The 19,723-nt window shown below is 43.5% G+C and overlaps 1 protein-coding gene across 1 annotated transcript in view; it reads right to left on the bottom strand.

Annotated features, from left to right (window-relative positions):
- Window positions 1-19,723, bottom strand: part of LOC126257285 (Down syndrome cell adhesion molecule-like protein Dscam2) — a 587,314-nt gene that overhangs the window by 36,282 nt on the left and 531,309 nt on the right. Inside the window, exons 35-36 of the mRNA XM_049955551.1 lie at window positions 15,092-15,259; window positions 3,342-3,471 (exon numbers count right to left, since the gene is read on the bottom strand). Coding sequence (XP_049811508.1) covers window positions 3,347-3,471; window positions 15,092-15,259 — 293 coding nt within the window. The 3' untranslated portion in view covers window positions 3,342-3,346. The remainder of the gene's footprint in view (window positions 1-3,341; window positions 3,472-15,091; window positions 15,260-19,723) is intronic.

Here is a 19,723-nt window from a genome sequence, read left to right as displayed (position 1 = left end):
GACACGGATCAAGCAGCCCCCCGGATAGTGATCCCCTCAGTGCTTCATTCAGAGATTCTCCATTTACTACACTCCTGGAAATGGAAAAAAGAACACATTGACACCGGTGTGTCAGACCCACCATACTTGCTCCGGACTCTGCGAGAGGGCTGTACAAGCAATGATCACACGCACGGCACAGCGGACACACCAGGAACCGCGGTGTTGGCCGTCGAATGGCGCTAGCTGCGCAGCATTTGTGCACCGCCGCCATCAGTGTCAGCCAGTTTGCCGTGGCATACGGAGCTCCATCGCAGTCTTTAACACTGGTAGCATGCCGCGACAGCGTGGACGTGAACCGTATGTGCAGTTGACGGACTTTGAGCGAGGGCGTATAGTGGGCATGCGGGAGGCCGGGTGGACGTACCGCCGAATTGCTCAACACGTGGGGCGTGAGGTCTCCACAGTACATCGATGTTGTCGCCAGTGGTCGGCGGAAGGAGCACGTGCCCGTCGACCTGGAACCGGACCGCAGCGATGCACGGATGCACGCCAAGACCGTAGGATCCTACGCAGTGCCGTAGGGGACCGCACCGCCACTTCCCAGCAAATTAGGGACACTGTTGCTCCTGGGGTATCGGCGAGGACCATTCGCAACCGTCTCCATGAAGCTGGGCTACGGTCCCACACACCGTTAGGCCGTCTTCCGCTCACGCCCCAACATCGTGCAGCCCGCCTCCAGTGGTGTCGCGACAGGCGTGAATGGAGGGACGAATGGAGACGTGTCGTCTTCAGCGATGAGAGTCGCTTCTGCCTTGGTGCCAATGATGGTCGTATGCGTGTTTGGCGCCGTGCAGGTGAGCGCCACAATCAGGACTGCATACGACCGAGGCACACAGGGCCAACACCCGGCATCATGGTGTGGGGAGCGATCTCCTACACTGGCCGTACACCACTGGTGATCGTCGAGGGGACACTGAATAGTGCACGGTACATCCAAACCGTCATCGAACCCATCGTTCTACCATTCCTAGACCGGCAAGGGAACTTGCTGTTCCAACAGGACAATGCACGTCCGCATGTATCCCGTGCCACCCAATGTGCTCTAGAAGGTGTAAGTCAACTACCCTGGCCAGCAAGATCTCCGGATCTGTCCCCCATTGAGCATGTTTGGGACTGGATGAAGCATCATCTCATGCGGTCTGCACGTCCGGCACGAACGCTGGTCCAACTGAGGCGCCAGGTGGAAATGGCATGGCAAGCCGTTCCACAGGACTACATCCAGCATCTCTACGATCGTCTCCACGGGAGAATAGCAGCCTGCATTGCTGCGAAAGGTGGATATACACTGTACTAGTGCCGACATTGTGCATGCTCTGTTGCCTGTGTCTATGTGCCTGTGGTTCTGTCAGTGTGATCATGTGATGTATCTTACCCCAGGAATGTGTCAATAAAGTTTCCCCTTCCTGGGACAATGAATTCACGGTGTTCTTATTTCCATGTCCAGGAGTGTATATGTAGATAATTGAGGTGTGTCACACCGGTCGGCATGTTTTAGCCTGGCTTGGACGGTGACTTTACCTGCCTGGTTGCCTCCTGTTCATAGTGTGTGATGCACCACGCAGCACCACGGGCATCGTTGTCTCCTTGGCTGATGCTGTCGCATGCGTGAGACCATACACATGTGGATTTCGCTGACCCCTTCCTCAACCCTGATTGGCTGTTGATTGTTGACACACACTCTCATTTTCCATATGTTGTGCATTGTGTTTCCACACCCACAACTGCCACTGTCACAGCCTTGTCCAAATCTTTTTTAGTCTAAGGCTTGCCCATAATGTTAGTGTTCACAATTTTCACTGCAAGAGTTTGTGGCATTTTGCAATTTGCATGGTATCTGCCACATCCTTGCCCCATCATTCCATCCACAATCTAATAGGGAGGCAGAATGCCTAGTCCAGACGTTCAAAACTCAGATGAACAGGTATGTTGCCAACTCTTTGTCTGACGTTGCCTTAGACTGGTTTCTCTCATACCGTTTCACGCCAGTCTGTGAGAAGAGCCCGGCAGAGTTACTCCATAGGCACCAGCAAAGGACACTACTACACCTCCTGCATCTTCAATCTGGACATCAACCCATGCAGCCACCATGTCTCTTCCAGCCGTGTGTCGCTGTCTGGGTGTGTGGTTTTGGACGCTGCCCTAAATGGATTCCAGGTCATAACCAGATGTCGGGTAGCATCTCTGCAACATCTACACGGAGGACAGCCTCTGCTCAATGAACCATAATCAGCTCGCCTTTGTGTGGACAGTCGGGCACCCCTGATGTCACATCATTGCCTCCGAGCCTGTCCCCATTGGGCGTCACGTCACCTGCTGCTGCTGGTTTTCCACTCCCGTGCGGGTGAGGGCACCTGTCCTTAGTGGACACCCAGCAGTTCCTCTATTGCTTCTAATACCATTGTCTGGGATTCTCTTATCCATTCCTGAGTAACCGCTGATACCAGTAGAGAGATTACCCTTAGACCCTGCCACAGGTCCATCTATTTAAGACTAGCCCAGTTACACTCGGCCTCAGTTCTCTATGTGTATTGCTATAGCTTTCTGTGCATGCAATTGGTTGTTGCTGAATGTTATTTAAGTACTGTATTCAAGTTGTTACTGCTTCCATGGAATAAAGTTGTGTTCAATCTACTGGTCATATTGTCCTTATAACTAATTACACCACTTTCCACCATAATTTGATTTTTACACTTCTCCCTATGCTTCCACAATATTTGCCATTATTTTTGTTTTGTCTTCTGCACCTTACAGGCATAGAGGTATTTTTTCCTTTACAATTGTTATAAGATGCCATAAAAAATATATCACTAAAGATAAAAATTTAACTAAGATGTAAATGATGAATGTAATGCAATATTTTGACCTGGAAGGGCTTCCAACTGGTCACATATCAATTTTTTTGCAATGGGGGAATTATTGAATATGAAATTTAAGCTTTTCAAGGCATATTTCATAACTGACGATGAAAATATGTACATTATAGTGAAACATGAATATACTACTATTCCTCATGACGAATATCAATGTGTGCACATTGTGGCACTAAAAATGTTTTAATTCATATTACATCAAATGCTTATTACAAAAATTTATGTTAGTTACATCGATACACTACCAGCAGTAATTTATCTTTTGGAAAATTAAGAACTAAACAGGAAAGAAGACTATAAAGCTACAACAACTGATACTAACAAATGATTTAAATAAGCAGAAGATGCAGTGTTTTCTATAATGTGATGGATATGACTAAAACTGTATTTAGATTAATTGAAAAGTATTATTGATATTTAGAAACAAACCTTGACTACCTGTTGTGTGATGCCAATCTTTTATCACCACTGCAGATGGGGTAGTGACGGGGTGTCCGTCTCCTCTGGGGAGCAGGAGACATCTCATTTGATTCGGTACTTGAATCAAGACGATAAATTTCTGTAAACAGCATGAATTAAAAATTATAGAGTATTGCTCCTTCTTGGTTTGATTGTTGATACAGTTTTGACCACCTGATCACCAAAACTATGATTACTAATCACAAGATTTCCAACTGAATACCAAGTTCACGTTAAACCAATGATGATAAGTGATGCTTTCTCTTAAACAAAGAAACACTACTGGATACAAAACAGAGACATTTTAGACAAATAGTTACAAATGAACTGAAATTTGGGATTGAATTAACCTGTTGTATAAGGTAACTATACTTTTAGGTTTCATGAAGTGAATAACCTTAGACAGGGTAGGGCAACAAAGCTTACTGATTTGGAGATCAATAGATACATCACACATTGTAATTCCATTTGTTCTGTTTCTATATAATTGGTAATTTAATAAATACAATGTGTGTTTAAAAATGATATCTGGTAAATGATTCCCAATTTTATCAATACATTGAGTAACTCAAACTCTGAAGGTCTGGTCAATTTTTTGAATGTAGCAATGAGCATTTGGAGTTCTGCATGGTACATATTCTCTTTCAAGTATAGAAGGATCCTTGAACAATTGGTGCATACAAGTGATGTTAGATATTATAATAAAAAACAACACTACAAGGAGCTAAATGGCACAAGTGTAACAGTCATGGAAGATCGCCTCTAAAAGACACTGAATTCCCTGAGAACTCCAGGCTGTGTGTGCTATGACCCCATGTCACTAAATCCACACAACCCCCAGCATCAGTTTGTTCACAACTTCGAAAAAAATAAGTTCCCAGTTGTGTTCATAAATTACTGCATGCTTGTTTTCTTTGTAAAAGTAAGGATCAATGATCTAACTCTGATATCTATGAATTATTTAGGAATAAAGGAGATGACTCACTGAAAGGTGGAAGTGCTGCATTGCCTATAGGTACACAAACAGAAGCTTATTTAGCTTTTGGAATTTACTTCGTTTTTCAAGCTTCTAGGGAAAACATGCACACACACACACACACACACACACACATACACTCTCTCTCTCAATGACCCAATCATGTTCACATGCCTGTCTCCCTATATTGTGCTTAGTTGTCTGCCACCTCTCTCCTGGCCCACGGTGAGTGTACTGTGGTGTAGTGGGGGTGTGTGGGGTGGGCTAGTGGGTTAGAGTGAGGGATGGAGAGAGGCAGAAGGCAGGGAAGGGGTTGGGAGGAAGCATCTAATGGCTCATTGGGGGGGGGGGGGGGGGGTGGCGAGCTGTCTGTGGGTTAGCTAGGGGAGCAGGTAGAAGGAGCAGGTGGTAGATGGCTGGGCACCTGATTTCATACACTAGGGCATGAGATAACAGCACACAGCTAGAAACTCACTACTGGGTGGGGGATGGGGGGCACTGAGTTACCTTAGGTTTAGGCCAGGAAGGTTTTGGAAGCAAAGGATGTGCTGTAAGGATAGCTCCTATCTGCTCAGCAGAAAAGCTGGTGGTGTTGGGAAGGATCCAGATGACAAGGGTTCAGAAGTAGCCATTGAAATCATGTATCTTGTGCCCCACTGCGTGTTATGCCACTGGGTGGTCCACCTTGATTTTGGCAATAGTTTGGTGGTGGCCACTAATACTAGTTGATGGTTGGTTGTCACACCAATGTAAAACACTGTGCAGTGGTTGCAGCAGTGTACCACCTCCTAAAATATTTACCATTCCTCCCGAAACATCCTGTATAATATGGCTGCTTTCTAAGGTGGCCCAGGCTCTGATGGGGCAGGATAAGCCTGTGATGGACTGGAGTAGGTGGTGCTCAGAGGGTGGATTGGGACAGTCTTGCATCTGGGTCTTCCACAGGGGTATGACCCATGTGTAAGATCCAGATACAAGACAACCAACCAACTGTCAACTAGAACGGATAGCCGCTGCCATACCCTTGCTAAAAACAAGATGGACCACCATGCTGCGAAACACAACAGTGTGTGTGTGTGTGTGTGTGTGTGTGTGTGTGTGTGTGTGTGTGTGTGTGTGTGCCGCCCCCCCCCCCCCCCCCAGTACTCCCGGTACTCCCATCCAATTTGTGTCTGCACATCAGCTACTTGTGTGCTGTTATCTCATGCCTTAGTCTGTGAAACTGCAAGCCCAGCCATCTGCCACCTGCCCCCTCTACCTGCATCCCTAGCTAGCCCACAGGGAGCTTCCCACTCTCCCATGAGCCAACAGACACTCCCCCCTCAACCCCATCCCTACCTCCCACCTCTCTCTATCCCTTGCCCTACCCCACCCCACATCCCCACTGCACCACAGTACACTCACCGTGGGCCAGAAACGCGATTAAAGTATACCTCATCACAAATGAACACCAGTGAATCATGTGGTAGCCCTTTAAGCAACTTTCCACATGTATGTTCCCCAGTGACAAAATTGTATTCATTGAGTCCTTGCACCACAGCCAAATTGGACAGATAGTGAAATGCAGCAGACAAGTTTGGAAAGCACAGTGAACAGATCGGTATCACAACTTCCAGCCCACTGAGAGCAAGACATCACCCATATTACAATTAACAATATAATTATGTCAGAATCAATAATCTCTACCTTGTGAATGATGTAATTTGGAAATGATTATGAAACACCCACATATCATATCTATGAAATGCGGACAACTGGTAGGAACATCTGAAATTAATATATTGTTGTAATTAACATATCCCCCCATGAACCATAGACCTTGCCATTCGTGGGGAGGCTTGCGTGCCTCAGCGATACAGATAGCCATACCGTAGATGCAACCACAACAGAGGGATGTCTGTTGAGAGGCCAGACAAACGCGTGGTTCCTGAAGAGGGGCAGCAGCCTTTTCAGTAGTCGCAGGGGCAACAGTCTGGATGATTGACTGACCTGGCCTTGTAACACTACCCAAAACGGCTTGGCTGTGCTGGTACTGCGAACAGCTGAAAGCAAGGGGCATGCTGCTTTACTGTATGGTTAAATGATGATGGCATCCTCTTGGGTAAAATATTCTGGAGGTAAAATAGTCCCCCATTCGGATCTCTGAGCGGGGACTACTAAGGAGGACGTTGTTATCAGGAGAAAGAAAATTGGCGTTCCATGGTTCGGAGCGTGGGATGTCAGATCCCTTAATCGGGCAGGTAGGTTAGAAAATTTACAAAGGGAAATGGATAGGTTAAAGTTAGATATAGTGGGAATTAGTGAAGTTCAGTGGCAGGAGGAACAAGACTTCTGGTCGGGTTAATACAGGGTTATAAATACAAAATCAAATAGTGGTAATGCAGGAATAGGTTTAATAATGAATAAAAAACATAGGAGTGCGGGTAACCTACTACAAACAGCATAGTGAACGCATTATTCTGGCCAAGATAGACACGAAGCCCACGTCTACTACAGTATTACAAGTTTAATGCCAACTAGCTCTGCAGATGACAAATTGATTGATGAAATGTATGATGAGATAAAAGAAATTATTCAGATAGTGAATGGAGATGAAAATTTAATAGTCATCGATGACTGGAATTCAATAGTAGGAAAAGGGAGAGAAGGAAAAGTAGTAAGTGAATACTGATTGGGGGGAAGAAATGAAAGAGGAAGCCGCCTGGTAGAATTTTGCACTGAGCATAGCTTAATCATAGCTAACACTTGGTTCAAGAATCATGAAAGAAGGTTGTATACATGGAAGTATCCTGGATATACTAGAAGGTATCAGATAGATTATATAATGGTAAGACAGAGATTTAGGAACCAGGTTTTAAACTGTAAGACATTTCCAGGGGCAGATGTGGACTCTGACCACAATCTATTGGTTATGAACTGTAGATTAAATCTGAAGAAACTGCAAAAAGGTGGGAATTTAAGGAGATGGGACCTGGATAAACTGACTAAACCAGAGGTTGTAGAGAGTTTCAGGGAGAGCATTAGGGTACAATTGACAAGAATGGGGGAAAGAAATAGAGTGGAAGAAGAATGAGTAGCTTTGAGAGATGAAGTAGTGAAGTCAGCAGACGATCAAGTAGGTGAAAAGACGAGGGCTGGTAGAAATATTGAATTTAACTGATGAAAGGAGAAAATATAAAAATTTAGTAAAAGAAATAGGCAAAAAGAATACAAACGTCTCAAAAATGAGATCGACAGGAAGTGCAAAATGGCTAAGCAGGGATGGCTAGAGGACAAATGTAAGGATGTAGAGGCTTGTCTCACCAGGGGTAAGATAGATACTGCCTACAGGAAAATTAAAGAGACCTTTGGAGAAAAGAGAACCACTTGTATGAATATCAAGAGCTCAGATGGAAACCCAGTTCTAACCAAAGAAGGGAAAGCAGAAAGGTGGAAGGAGTATATAGAGGGTCTATACGGGGGCGATGTACTTGAGGACAATATTATGGAAATGGAAGAGGATGTAGATGAGGATGAAATGGGTGATATGATACTGCGTGAAGAGTTTGACAGAGCACTGAGAGACTTGAGTCGAAACAAGGCCCCCGGAGTAGACAACATTCCATTAGAACTATTGACAGCCTTGGGAGAGCCAGTCCTGTCAATACTCTACCATCTGGTGAGCAAGATGTATGAGACAGACGAAATACCCTCAGACTTCAAGAAGAATATAGTAATTCCAATCCCAAAGAAAGCAGGTGTTGACAGATGTGAAAATTATTGAACTATCAGTTTAATAAGCCACGGGTGCAAAATAATAACATGAATTATTTACAGACGAGTGGAAAATCTGGTAGAAGCCGACCTCGGGGAAGATCAGTTTGGATTCCGTAGAAATGTTGGAACATGTGAGGCAATAATGACCCTACGACTTATCTTAGAAAATAGGTTAACGAAAGGCAAACCTACATTTGTAGCATTTGTAGACTTGCACAAAGCTTTTGACAATGTTGACTGGAATACTCTCTTTCAAATTCTGAATGTGGCAGGGGTAAAATACAGGGAACGAAAGGCTATTTACAATTTGGACAGAAACCAGATGGCAGTTATAAGAGTCGAGGGGCATGAAAGGGAAGCAGTACTTGGGAAGGGAGTGAGACAGGGTTGTAGCCTATCCCCGATGTTATTCAAACTGTATACTGAGCAAGGAGTAAAGGAAACAAAAGAAAAATTCGGAGTAGGAATTAAAATCCATGGAGAAGAAATAAAAACTTTGCGGTTCGCCAATGACATTGTAATTCTGTCAGGGACAGCAAAGGACCTGGAAGAGCAGCTGAACGGAATGGACAGTGTCTTGAAAGGAGGATATAAGATGAACATCAACAAAAGCAAAATGAGGATAATGGAATGTAGTCGAATTAAATCAGTTGATACTGCAGGAATTAATTTAGGAAATGAGATGCTTAAAGTAGTAAATGAGTTTTGCTATTTGGGGAGCAAAATAACTGATGATGGTCGAAGTAGAGAGGATATAAAATGTAGACTGGCAATGGCAAGGAAAGCGTTTCTGAAGAAGAGAAATAGGTTAACACTGAGTATAGATTTAAGTGTCAGTAAGTTGTTTCTGAAAGTATTTGTATGGAGTGTAGCCACGTATGGAAGTGAAATGTGGACGATAAATAGTTTGGACAAGAAGAGAATAGCAGCTTTCGAAATGTGTTGCTACTGAAGAATGCTGAAAATTAGATGGGTAGATCACATAACTAATGAGGAGGTATTGAATAGCATTGGGGAGAAGAGAAATTTGTGGCACAACTTGACTAGAAGAAGGGATCGGTTGGTAGGGCATATTCTGAGGCATCAAGGGATCACCAATTTAGTATTGGAGGGCCGCGTGGACGGTAAAAATTGTAGAGGGAGGCCAAGAGATGAATACACTAAACAGATTCAGAAGGATGCAGGTTGCAGAACCTTGCACAGGATAGAGTAGCAAGGAGAGCTGCATCAAACCAGTCTCTGGACTGAAGACCACCACCACAACAACAACAACAACACTGCATGCTCACCTAAAAGACTGTTTATTGATGTTCTATAATTATGAGACTTTCAGTCAGCATTACTGTGGATCTCACCATGTGGAAGCTGAATAAAACTTGGTGTAACTTCTGATATAGTGTCTGCACAACGTACTATATACTTGGCAACGAGTGCGGTATTATACTCTGCATGTTTCGTTCTTTGGTTTGATAGGCAGCCAGCATGTCGGTGGAAGAATTTCTAAAGTTGCTTGATGAACAACAGTGAGCTCTCACTGATCAGTAGCAGGCTTTCTCCATTACAATAAACAATTTGACAGCCTTGTTGACACAACACCAACCACTTCCTCCATAAGATGATTCTATGGAGGATTAGTATGCATATGAGAAACATCTTCGGCAACATTTTAAACCTTTTAGTCACAACCCTAACTTGTGTACAGGTTTATTTTTGTCATGGATTTCTCCTTGTATTGTCACCTTTTGTGTCAGCTAACTCCTCTTCAGGAGTCTGTCAGTCTCTCTTTCGATTAAATGTGTCAATTGCTCTCTATATGTCACTGCAAACATACTCATGTCATTGCTGCTCAAGTTGAGTTCTACCATTTTCAAAAGTGATCACAAGAGTCACACAGAGCTCGGGCAGGGGAACTTCAGGGGTTAGCTGCCATTGCCAGTTTCTTCTGTGGCCCACCATATGCTGATTCATTGGTTTTTGATGCTATAATACACCTGGCTCACGATAGGGAAATTTGTGAGTGTGCTTTACACTGTGAAAATCCCTCTCTCACAGACATTCTGAACACTGCTCAGTCTTTTAGAAAGTATCTAGGGCAGCAGGAAATGAGATATTAGCATGGTTTGCAGTAGCCACTGCTGATTCCTCTCCTCCTCAGCCAATGTTGGTTAGCTCGCAGGGGGAAGACAATGTCGCAGCCATTAAACAGTGGCCTTCATGATGCATGGGGCAGTACTGTGCTAAGCAGTAGCAGCAAGTCAGTGTCACAATAGCGGGTGTGTGCTCCAAGTGACAGTAATCCCAAACAAACTCTACATTGAAGTATGTGTGATGGACAAGATTTTAAAAATGCAAGTAGACATGGGTGCAGCATCGACTGTTAAAGTCTCAAACCTGTGGATGTTGGATCACCAGCATTGTCCATTATCTCATCAGTTCGTGAGTAATAACAAAGTTTCCTAACTCTGTAGTGTACAAAGCAACTGTGCAGCCTTTTACCTTTTTAATGGTGGATGGCACCAACACTGAAAACTTTGTGGGTTAGACACCTCCAAAATTTTTAGGTTCTCTATTTCTGATGAAGTGCATCTGGTATGACATCAAGTTCTGTATCAAGTAATGGACATGCTCAGCTCAGAATATTCTTCACTGTTTTCAGAAGAATTAGTGTGTGCTACCAATAGAAGGCTCACATCACAATGAAATCAATGGCGCACCACCACTTTTTTCAAGCCCGCCCAGTTCCAGTAGCTTTACAGGAGCAAGCCAAATTAGAACTAGGCCAACTTATGTCTTTGGGCGTTACCACACTTTTCCCTCTGCTGAATGGTCTTCTCTGTTGGTATTTGTCAAAAAGCCTAATGGCAACCTTTGGCTCTGTGGTGATTTTAAAGTGTCCATAAATTCACAGTCCATTATTGATATCTATCCCTTACCATGTCCAGATAAACTCTTAGCAAGTTTTCCAGGAGCCAATATTTTTCCAAAATGGACTTTTCAAAAGCCTGCTTACAACTGCCACTTGATGATGATTCCAAACATATCCTCATAGTGAATACCCCCTTCTGATTACATCAATACGAGCGCCTGCCATTCGGCCTGGCTAATGACACTACTATTTTCCAATGATTTTTGGATCAACTCACAGCCTTTGCGCTGGGATCCATTAACTACCTAGATGGTACTGTGGTCTCAGGTTCCTCAACAGAAGAACATCTGCAGAACCTTTATACCTTGTTCATGTTGCTGCCAGTTTAAGATCACAATTTTTTCAGCCATCTATTGTCTACCTTGGTTTTTGAAGTCTTGCATGTTGATGTTAAGCCTTTACACCAGCATGTTGATACTATTACAGCTTTGTTGTGTTCTACCAAAGTCAAAGAATTGAAATCATTGCGCAGGAATATCGCATACTGCCATGATGCAGCCATAGTGGCTCAGCCCCTTCCTGCTCTCTTCTTTTTACTGGTCAACCACCTGTGAGCATGCTTTTACCCTGTTAAAGTCAAAATTACACTTGCCACCTTGCTTGGTTATTTTCCAACCAGGCCAATGTCTTGTTTAGGTCCAGTATGGCCTTGAGGCCATTCTCATGCACAAATATGTGGACGGTTCCAAATGCCCTATTGAGCATAGTTCCAAAACTCTGAATCATGTGCAACAATACAACTCACAGATAGAAAAAGGAGCCTTTATTATTGTGTACACACTCAAAAAATTTCATGTTTTCCTATGCAGTTCTAAGTATCATTTTATTGCTGGTTTCTCTTTTCAATACTTCAGCATCCCTACCGGCCAAAGCAGCCCTTTGCCTGCAACACTGGGCACTGTTTTTGTCATGGTGTAACTATGAGGCTCATTTCAGACCCACAGCACAACTTTCTCAATTGCCGATTGCCCTGATCAAGCATTCAGTCAGGGTGAACTATTGTGCTTCCATTTAGACGTTGAAGCCCAAAACACTGTGGATGGTTTTCCCTTTACCAGTTCTTGAATTTTGGTGGCTGTTGTGGCGTCATATCTTATGTCAGATTGTTCAATTTGTCCACCATGGCTGGCTCCATAAACTACCGGGCTAGTGTCAGATCCTTTGTGTGATTATTATGCACCACAGCTGCCTTCCATTCTTGATGGTGTGTTACTGATGGCTACTGAAGAGTCGGTACCTAGTTGTGAACTTGTCCACATGTCATGCACCCTCTCCTTCCTGTACAAAACTGATGGCCTGCCTCCATGTGGTTTGGCTAGGTATTGATAATGAGCTCATGCACACTGTGACAGCCAGCCCGCAGTGTGCCACCCATCAAGCGGCACTACGGACCTCTCACGCCCCAAGATTTTAACTCCTTTTAGCTTGTAGTAATTGATGCTTTCTCAAAATTTCCTTATGTGGTTTGTTGTCCATCCATGTCTACAGCACTTACGGTCATGGCCATCTCAAAGATTGCCATAATGCTTGTGATGTACAATGGCCCACAGTTTGTGTCTTAAGATTTTGAAGATTTTTGTACAAAGAGTGGCATCCAGCATGTTACTGCTCCTCCCTTTCATATAAAGTCCAATGGAGAGGTGGAGCAGCTGGTCCATACATTCAAAACCCAGATGAAAAAATACATCACCTAATCATCTCCCAAGAAAGCCTTCAGTAGGTTCTAGGGGTTCAAACAGGTTCACTGTAGTTGACAACCATAGTCCGTGGAGCTACTTCATGGCTGCTAGTACTGCACACTGCTTCATCTGCTCCGACTGATGTCTAGCCACCCACCAGTGCCCACCTTGTAGTGATTCTGTGTGGGCTCCACCTTTAGGCCCACAGGTTTGGGTGGCCCAAAGTGGACACTAGTGGTCATCCGTAGCTGCCAAGACCACCGCCTGTGCATCGTGTGCACCTTTGATGGCTTAGTGCCATGGTACTATGACTAGTTCCATGTACACACAGTCGACTGAGCACTGGAGAGCCTTCCGCCCCTGCAGCCACCTCCACCATCTGCCTAGCTCCCACGGCGCAGTCCGTGCCTACTAAGCTCAGGTGCCATCCTCGCTCTTTGTGTCACTGCTCAACAGAGTAGTCAGCACTGGGTCACCTCCATCTCTGCAGCCTCTGTCACTGCTGCCGCAGTCTTCTCTGCTGCCTCCACTGCCAGTGCTCCCTTATGGCTTCTCATGGGGGAGTGGGCACTGTACCTGTCCACATCTGCACCATTTGAGACCATTTTCTCCTGTGACAGCGCAAAAAAAGAAACCTGCTTACACAGTCATCACCTATGCTGAAGACATGGACATCTCCATAGTATTGTAACCATACAGTGTGAATGCACATAATGAAACAGCACATGATACAAGTGCCTCTACAGTGTCATAAAGAGGTCACTTCGCAACTTGGACTGATGGAGCAGTAAGCGCTGTGCTATGCACACAACAGGCTAATACAAGCCCAGTGTGCTGGGCTATTAGCCTCACTTATGTTTACTTGCTTATTGTATGCTCAGCTACAATACTTTATACTGATGTGTTCTATAGTTATGAGACTTTGCACTATTCTATACTTCATTCAGTGTTATTGTGGATCACTTCATGTGGAAGCAGAATAAAACTTATTTGGCATTACTTCTGATATAGCGTCTATACAATGTTACTACAAGAGTGAATTAGCATTCTATTGTAAGACTTCTGCTATTAGTGCATCTGGACACATGAAGATTCATTGTGGATTCCACTGTCCTTTGAGTGTCTGAAAACAACAATGACAACTCAGTTCTTTAGAAGTGTTGGAAAGCAATAGCGTATGCAATCAATAGACTGATTTTATTTGACCACACCATGGGTGAGTAATCACTGGTAGCTGTCATTATCATCACATACAAGAATACAATATGCATCCAAAGTGATTTAATGTGGAAGGATCACATAAGCCCGGTCAAGAGAAGGCATGTGTTAGACTGAGATTATAAGAATAATAAGTGTAATATATCAACAAAGTAGGTCATTACAAAACTAAACAGTTCTTGAATAGAGTCTGGTTCTTGAATTTGTTCATCATTCTGGAATATTAAGAAAGTTGATTACTGGTAGATATACAGAAAATTCAAAGAAGAAATGAGCAATTATTGACAAGACTGTTTGGTCCTCACACCTGTGGCAGAAAAAGCTGAACAGTCTGCAAATGTTGAGTTGCAGACAGGCACAACAAAACGACTGCAAACAAATAAACTTTTGGCCAACACACACACACACACACACACACACACACACACACACACACACACACACACATGCAAATTGTGTGTGTGTGTGTGTGTTTTGTCTAATTCAGATGAAGGCTTTTTGGCTGAGGGCTTATTTGTTTAGAAGTCGTTTTGCCGTGTATGTCACTGAATCAACATTTCCATGCAAGTCAACATTTCCACTATGTGGTGAGTAGAAATCTATCCTTTTCATAATATTGTCATTATTCCTTCCTGGATTTTCCATTGTTTGAACAGTCTGCAGAGGTAGACGTGAAAGGAAAAATGCTGTGCATTACATAACACATTACTTCAAAATTTCAAACGTACCTCAAATGACATGTTACTGTGTCACATGTTCAATCAGATGTTGGTCATATCATTCGAACAGGATGGTCATATGTCATTAGAAGTCGAGAAGTTTTGGACCAATAAGGAGGTGTAATGTGCATGGGTTCTCTCTGTATGCGATCCATCTATATCTACAAAACTTTTTTATCTGATGTACATGCTTTCTCTTTCTATTGCTTCTAAGCCCAATAAGTTTGTGATTTTAAATGGATTTCTCATTGATTCTTGTAAAAATCACTGAGTCTTGATGTGTGATTCAAAAATTTGCTGATTGTTGGGGAGATGGAGCTAAAAAAAGTATTGCACTCTGTGCAAGATTGGTGGATGTGATTTACCTTCCTGACTGCTAGCACTCTTTTCTACTGAAGACACTACAGAGATATTAAAGAAGTTTACAACATTTGGGAGTAACATACCCAGACTCCTGGAGGTGGCTTGCTTTATAGGCAGCCTGTAAGTGCTCACTGCAGATGGGCTACCACTAGTATCTGATTCTGAGTTGTCTCCAGAGGCCCTCTTGTGGTGTTTCCCAGTGCCATGCCTGTGAAGACTGGACGATAACATTGGTCGCTGGCCATTGTTTCCTGTGAGGAAAAAAAGAGAGTAGATCCTTTCATTACTGCTATTGGTACTTTTATATTTATATATGAAAATAATGATTCACTGTTAGAAAACTTGATGGAAACATATGACATCTTTATTTACTTTAACTATACATTGCTGCAGGTATTGGTTTATATAGAAAATAAGATTTCTAAGGACATAAATGGAGAGAAAACTCAGTTTCAAGTGAAAAAATTACGGTACGTTTTGAGCTGTGGCAGCTCTAATATTGGCGGTATGGCTTTCCTCTGGCACCACTAACTACTTAGTTGCCAATGTTGAGTTGACTGTGTGTTGTGAACTAAGGTCTTTGGTTGAGGTGTGTGTGTTGTGGGTTTGGTGGGGCCTGGAGAGATCAGTTGGCTGGGGGGAAAATGGCTGGCAAGTTGTGGCTTTTTGGGAACTTCATCTGTCCAGCAAGGGTCTCGAGGAATGGCATATGGTTAAATCTGTGGTGTCACCGCTAGACACCACACTTGCTAGGTGGTAACTTAAATCGGCCGCGGTCCTGTAGTACATGTCGGACCCGCGTGTCGCCACTGTGTATTCGCAAACGTAGCGCCACCACAGGGCAGGTCACAAGACACGGACATGACCTCGCCCCAGTTGTACGGACGACATAGCTTGCGACTAGACCTATCAAGTATTCCTCTCATTTGCCGAGAGACAGATTAAATAGCCTTCAGCTAGTCCATCGCTACTACCTAGCAAGGCGCCATGTGTATCATTGCTAATTGCTTACTACTATGCAAGAGATGTATTTCAACAAGAACAAGACTACATTAAAGTTAAGTATATTCAAATCTCTCTTCTTTTCTTTATAGTTTTCATCCAGTCTCCTGTTTCAGAATTTACGCCCGTCTGCGTTAGTTTCGCGTGCACCTAGCCACTCATTGTGTCGAGACCTTAGGGAATCGACACAACAAAATCAGTCGGCAGCAAGCCTGGCCGGCTCACTTAAGAATTGGTAGTGGTAGGTGGTGCAAAGAGACACGGATGTTGTGTGCAACCTGGTCGACAAGTTCCCGGCCTAACGTAAGGTTTACACCATCTTGAAGATCGGCTGTGCAGGTTGGAGGCAATAATGCCCTGGATGGAATCCTGCAAGTCGCAGCTCCTTCTCACCTAAGTGAAGTTAAGTCTGGTTTTCTTGTTTTGAGTACTTGATATTGTAATGCTATGCCTGTGTTATCTGGAATGGGGCCTGTTATATTAACGTGCTTATCAATGTTTGAGCGCACGGCCATTGGTCAGTGTAAATAATTCCAATTTGTGTTCTCGGCCATATCTCAATCGGCAGCCCTAACCAGCCACATCAGTGTGCCTCAAGGTAAGTAAAGTTGATCGTTTCAGGTGTGCCACAGAGAAGTGTTGCCATTCGGGCAGGAACCAGTAGTTAGATCTGTTTGGCGAATTCAAAGAGCTCAGGAGGTTAAGGTGTATTTTCCATACCTGAGGTTTTTCTCATTATATCTCTGTAGCTGTTCTTTTAAAGCTGGGGCTCTTTTTACTACTTCTCAGTGTGTAAAGCTTAAGATCTGTTACTTATCAAGATAAACTGCTGAACTTTACCTTGGCCCTTGCTGTGAAAACTGGGGATGCTCATTCTTTGTTGGTTGCGATAGCAGTCTGCTGTAGCTCTCAGCTTACTTTGAATTTTGGGGAATTGTATGGTTATTAAGGATTGTGTCAAAGTTTCTGCTAGTCTGTACCAAATGAAGTGCATTTCAATTGCAAGTACTTCAATGTATCTTGAAATTTGGGCAATTGTGTATTTATTAAGAACTGTTGTTCTACATCTACATCTACATCCATACTCCGCAAGCCACCTGACAGTGTGTGGCGGAGGGTACCTTGAGTACCTCTATCGGTTCTCCCTCCTATTCCAGTCTCGTATTGTTCGTGGATAGAAGGATTGTTGGTATGCCTCTATGCAGGCTCTAATCTCTCTGATTTTATCCTCATGGTCTCTTCACGAGATATATGTAGGAGGGAGCAATATACTGCTTGACTGCTCAGTGAAGGTGTGTTCTTGAAATTTCAACAAAAGCCCATACCGAGCAACTGAGCGTCTCCCCTGCAGAGTCTTCCACTGAAGTTTATCTATCATCTCCGTAACGCTTTCACCATTACTAAATGATCCTGTAAAAAAGTGCGCTGCTCTCCGTTGGATCTTCTCTATCTCTTCTATCAACCCTATCTGGTACACATCCCACACTGCTGAGCAGTATTCAAACAGTGGATGAACAAGCATACTGTAACCTACTTCCTTTGTTTTCAGATTGCATTTCCTTAGGATTCTTCCACTGAATCTCAGTCTGGCATCTGCTTTACCGACGATCAATTTTATATGATCATTCCATGTTAAATCACTCCTAATGCGTACTCCCAGATAATTTATGGAATTAACTGCTTCCAGTTTCTGACCTGCTATATTGAAGCTAAATGATAAGGGATCTTTCTTTCTATGTATTCGCAGCACATTACACTTGTCTAAATTGAGATTCAATTGCCATTCCCTGCACCATGCGTCAATTCGCTGCAGATCCTCCTGCATTTCAGTACAATTTTCCATTGTTACAACCTCTCGATATATCACAGCATCATCCGCAAAAAGCCTCAGTGAACTTCCGATGTCATCCACAAGGTCACTTATGTATACTGTGAATAGCAACGGTCCTATGACACTCCCACGCACCACACCTGAAATCACTCTTACTTCAGAAGACTTCTCTCCATTGAGAATGACATGCTGCATTCTGCTATCTAGGAACTCTTCAATCCAATCACACAATTGGTCTGATAGTCCATATGCTCTTACTTTGTTCAATAAACGACTGTGGGGAACTGTATCGAACGCCTTGCGGAAGTCAAGAAACACGGCGTCTACCTGGGATCCCGTGTCTATGGCCTTCTGAGTCTCGTGGACGAATAGAGCGAGCTGGGTTTCACACAATCGTCTTTTTTGAAACCCATGCTGATTCCTACAGAGCAGATTTCTAGTCTCCAGAAAAGTCATTATACTCGAACATAATACGTGTTCCAAAATTCTACAACTGATCGACGTTAGAGATATAGGTCTATAGTTCTGCACATCTGTTCGACGTCCCTTCTTGAAAACGGGGATGACCTGTGCCCTTTTCCAATCCTTTGGAACGCTACGCTCTTCTAGAGACCTACAGAACACCGCTGCAAGAAGGGGGGCAAGTTCCTTCGCATACTCTGTGTAAAATCGAACTGGTATCCCATCAGGTCCAGCAGCCTTTCCTCTTTTGAGTGATTTTAATTGTTTCTCTATCCCTCTGTCGTCTATTTCAATATCTACCATTTTGTCATCTGTGCGACAATCTAGTGAAGGAACTACAGTGCAGTCTTCCTCTGTGAAACAGCTTTGGAAAAAGACATTTAGTATTTCGGCCTTTAGTCTGTCATCCTCTGTTTCAGTACCATTTTGGTCACAGAGTGTCTGGGCATTTTGTTTTGATCCACCTACCGCTTTGACATAAGACCAAAATTTCTTTGGATTTTCTGCCAAGTCAGTACATAGAACTTTACTTTCGAATTCATTGAACGCCTCTCGCATAGCCCTCCTCACACTACATTTCGCTTTGCATAATTTTTGTTTGTCCGCAAGGCTTTGGCTATGTTTATGTTTGCTGTGAAGTTCCCTTTGCTTCCGCAGCAGTTTTCTAACTCGGCTGTCGTACTACGGTGGCTCTTTCCCATCTCTTACGATCTTGCTTGGCACATACTCATCTAACGCATATTGTACGATGGTTTTGAACTTTGTCCACTGATCCTCAACACTATCTGTACTTGAGACAAAACTTTTGTGTTGAGCTGTCAGGTACTCTGAAATCTGCTTTTTGTCACTTTTGCTAGACAGAAAAATCTTCCTACCTTTTTTAATATTTCTATTTATGGCTGAAATCATCGATGCAGTAACCACTTTATGATCGCTGATTCCCTGTTCTGCGTTAACTGTTTCAAACAGTTCGGGTCTGTTTGTCACCAGAAGTTCTAATATATTATTGCCACAAGTCGGTTCTCTGTTTAACTGCTCAAGGTAGTTTTCAGATAAAGCACTTAAAAAAGTTTCACTGGATTCTTTGTCCCTGCCACCCGTTATGAACGTTTGAGTCTCCCAGACTATATCCGGCAAATTAAAATCTCCACCCAGAACTATAACATGGTGGGGAAATCTACTCGAAATATTTTCCAAATTATCCTTCACGTGCTCAGCCACAACAGTGTCTGAGCCAGGGGGCCTATAGAGACATCCAATTACCATGTCTGAGCCTGCTTTAACCGTGACCTTCACCCAAATTATTTCACATTTTGGATCTCCATCAATTTCCGTCGATACTATTGCACTTCTTATCGCTATAAACACGCCTCCCCCTTCACTGTCTGGCCTGTCTCTGCGGTATACATTCCAATCTGAG

The sequence above is a fragment of the Schistocerca nitens genome, chromosome 1 (genome assembly GCF_023898315.1).
Source record: "Schistocerca nitens isolate TAMUIC-IGC-003100 chromosome 1, iqSchNite1.1, whole genome shotgun sequence".
Taxonomy (NCBI): domain Eukaryota; kingdom Metazoa; phylum Arthropoda; class Insecta; order Orthoptera; family Acrididae; genus Schistocerca; species Schistocerca nitens.
Note: the sequence above shows the minus strand (reverse complement) of the source record. Positions and strands in the feature narration are given on the sequence as shown.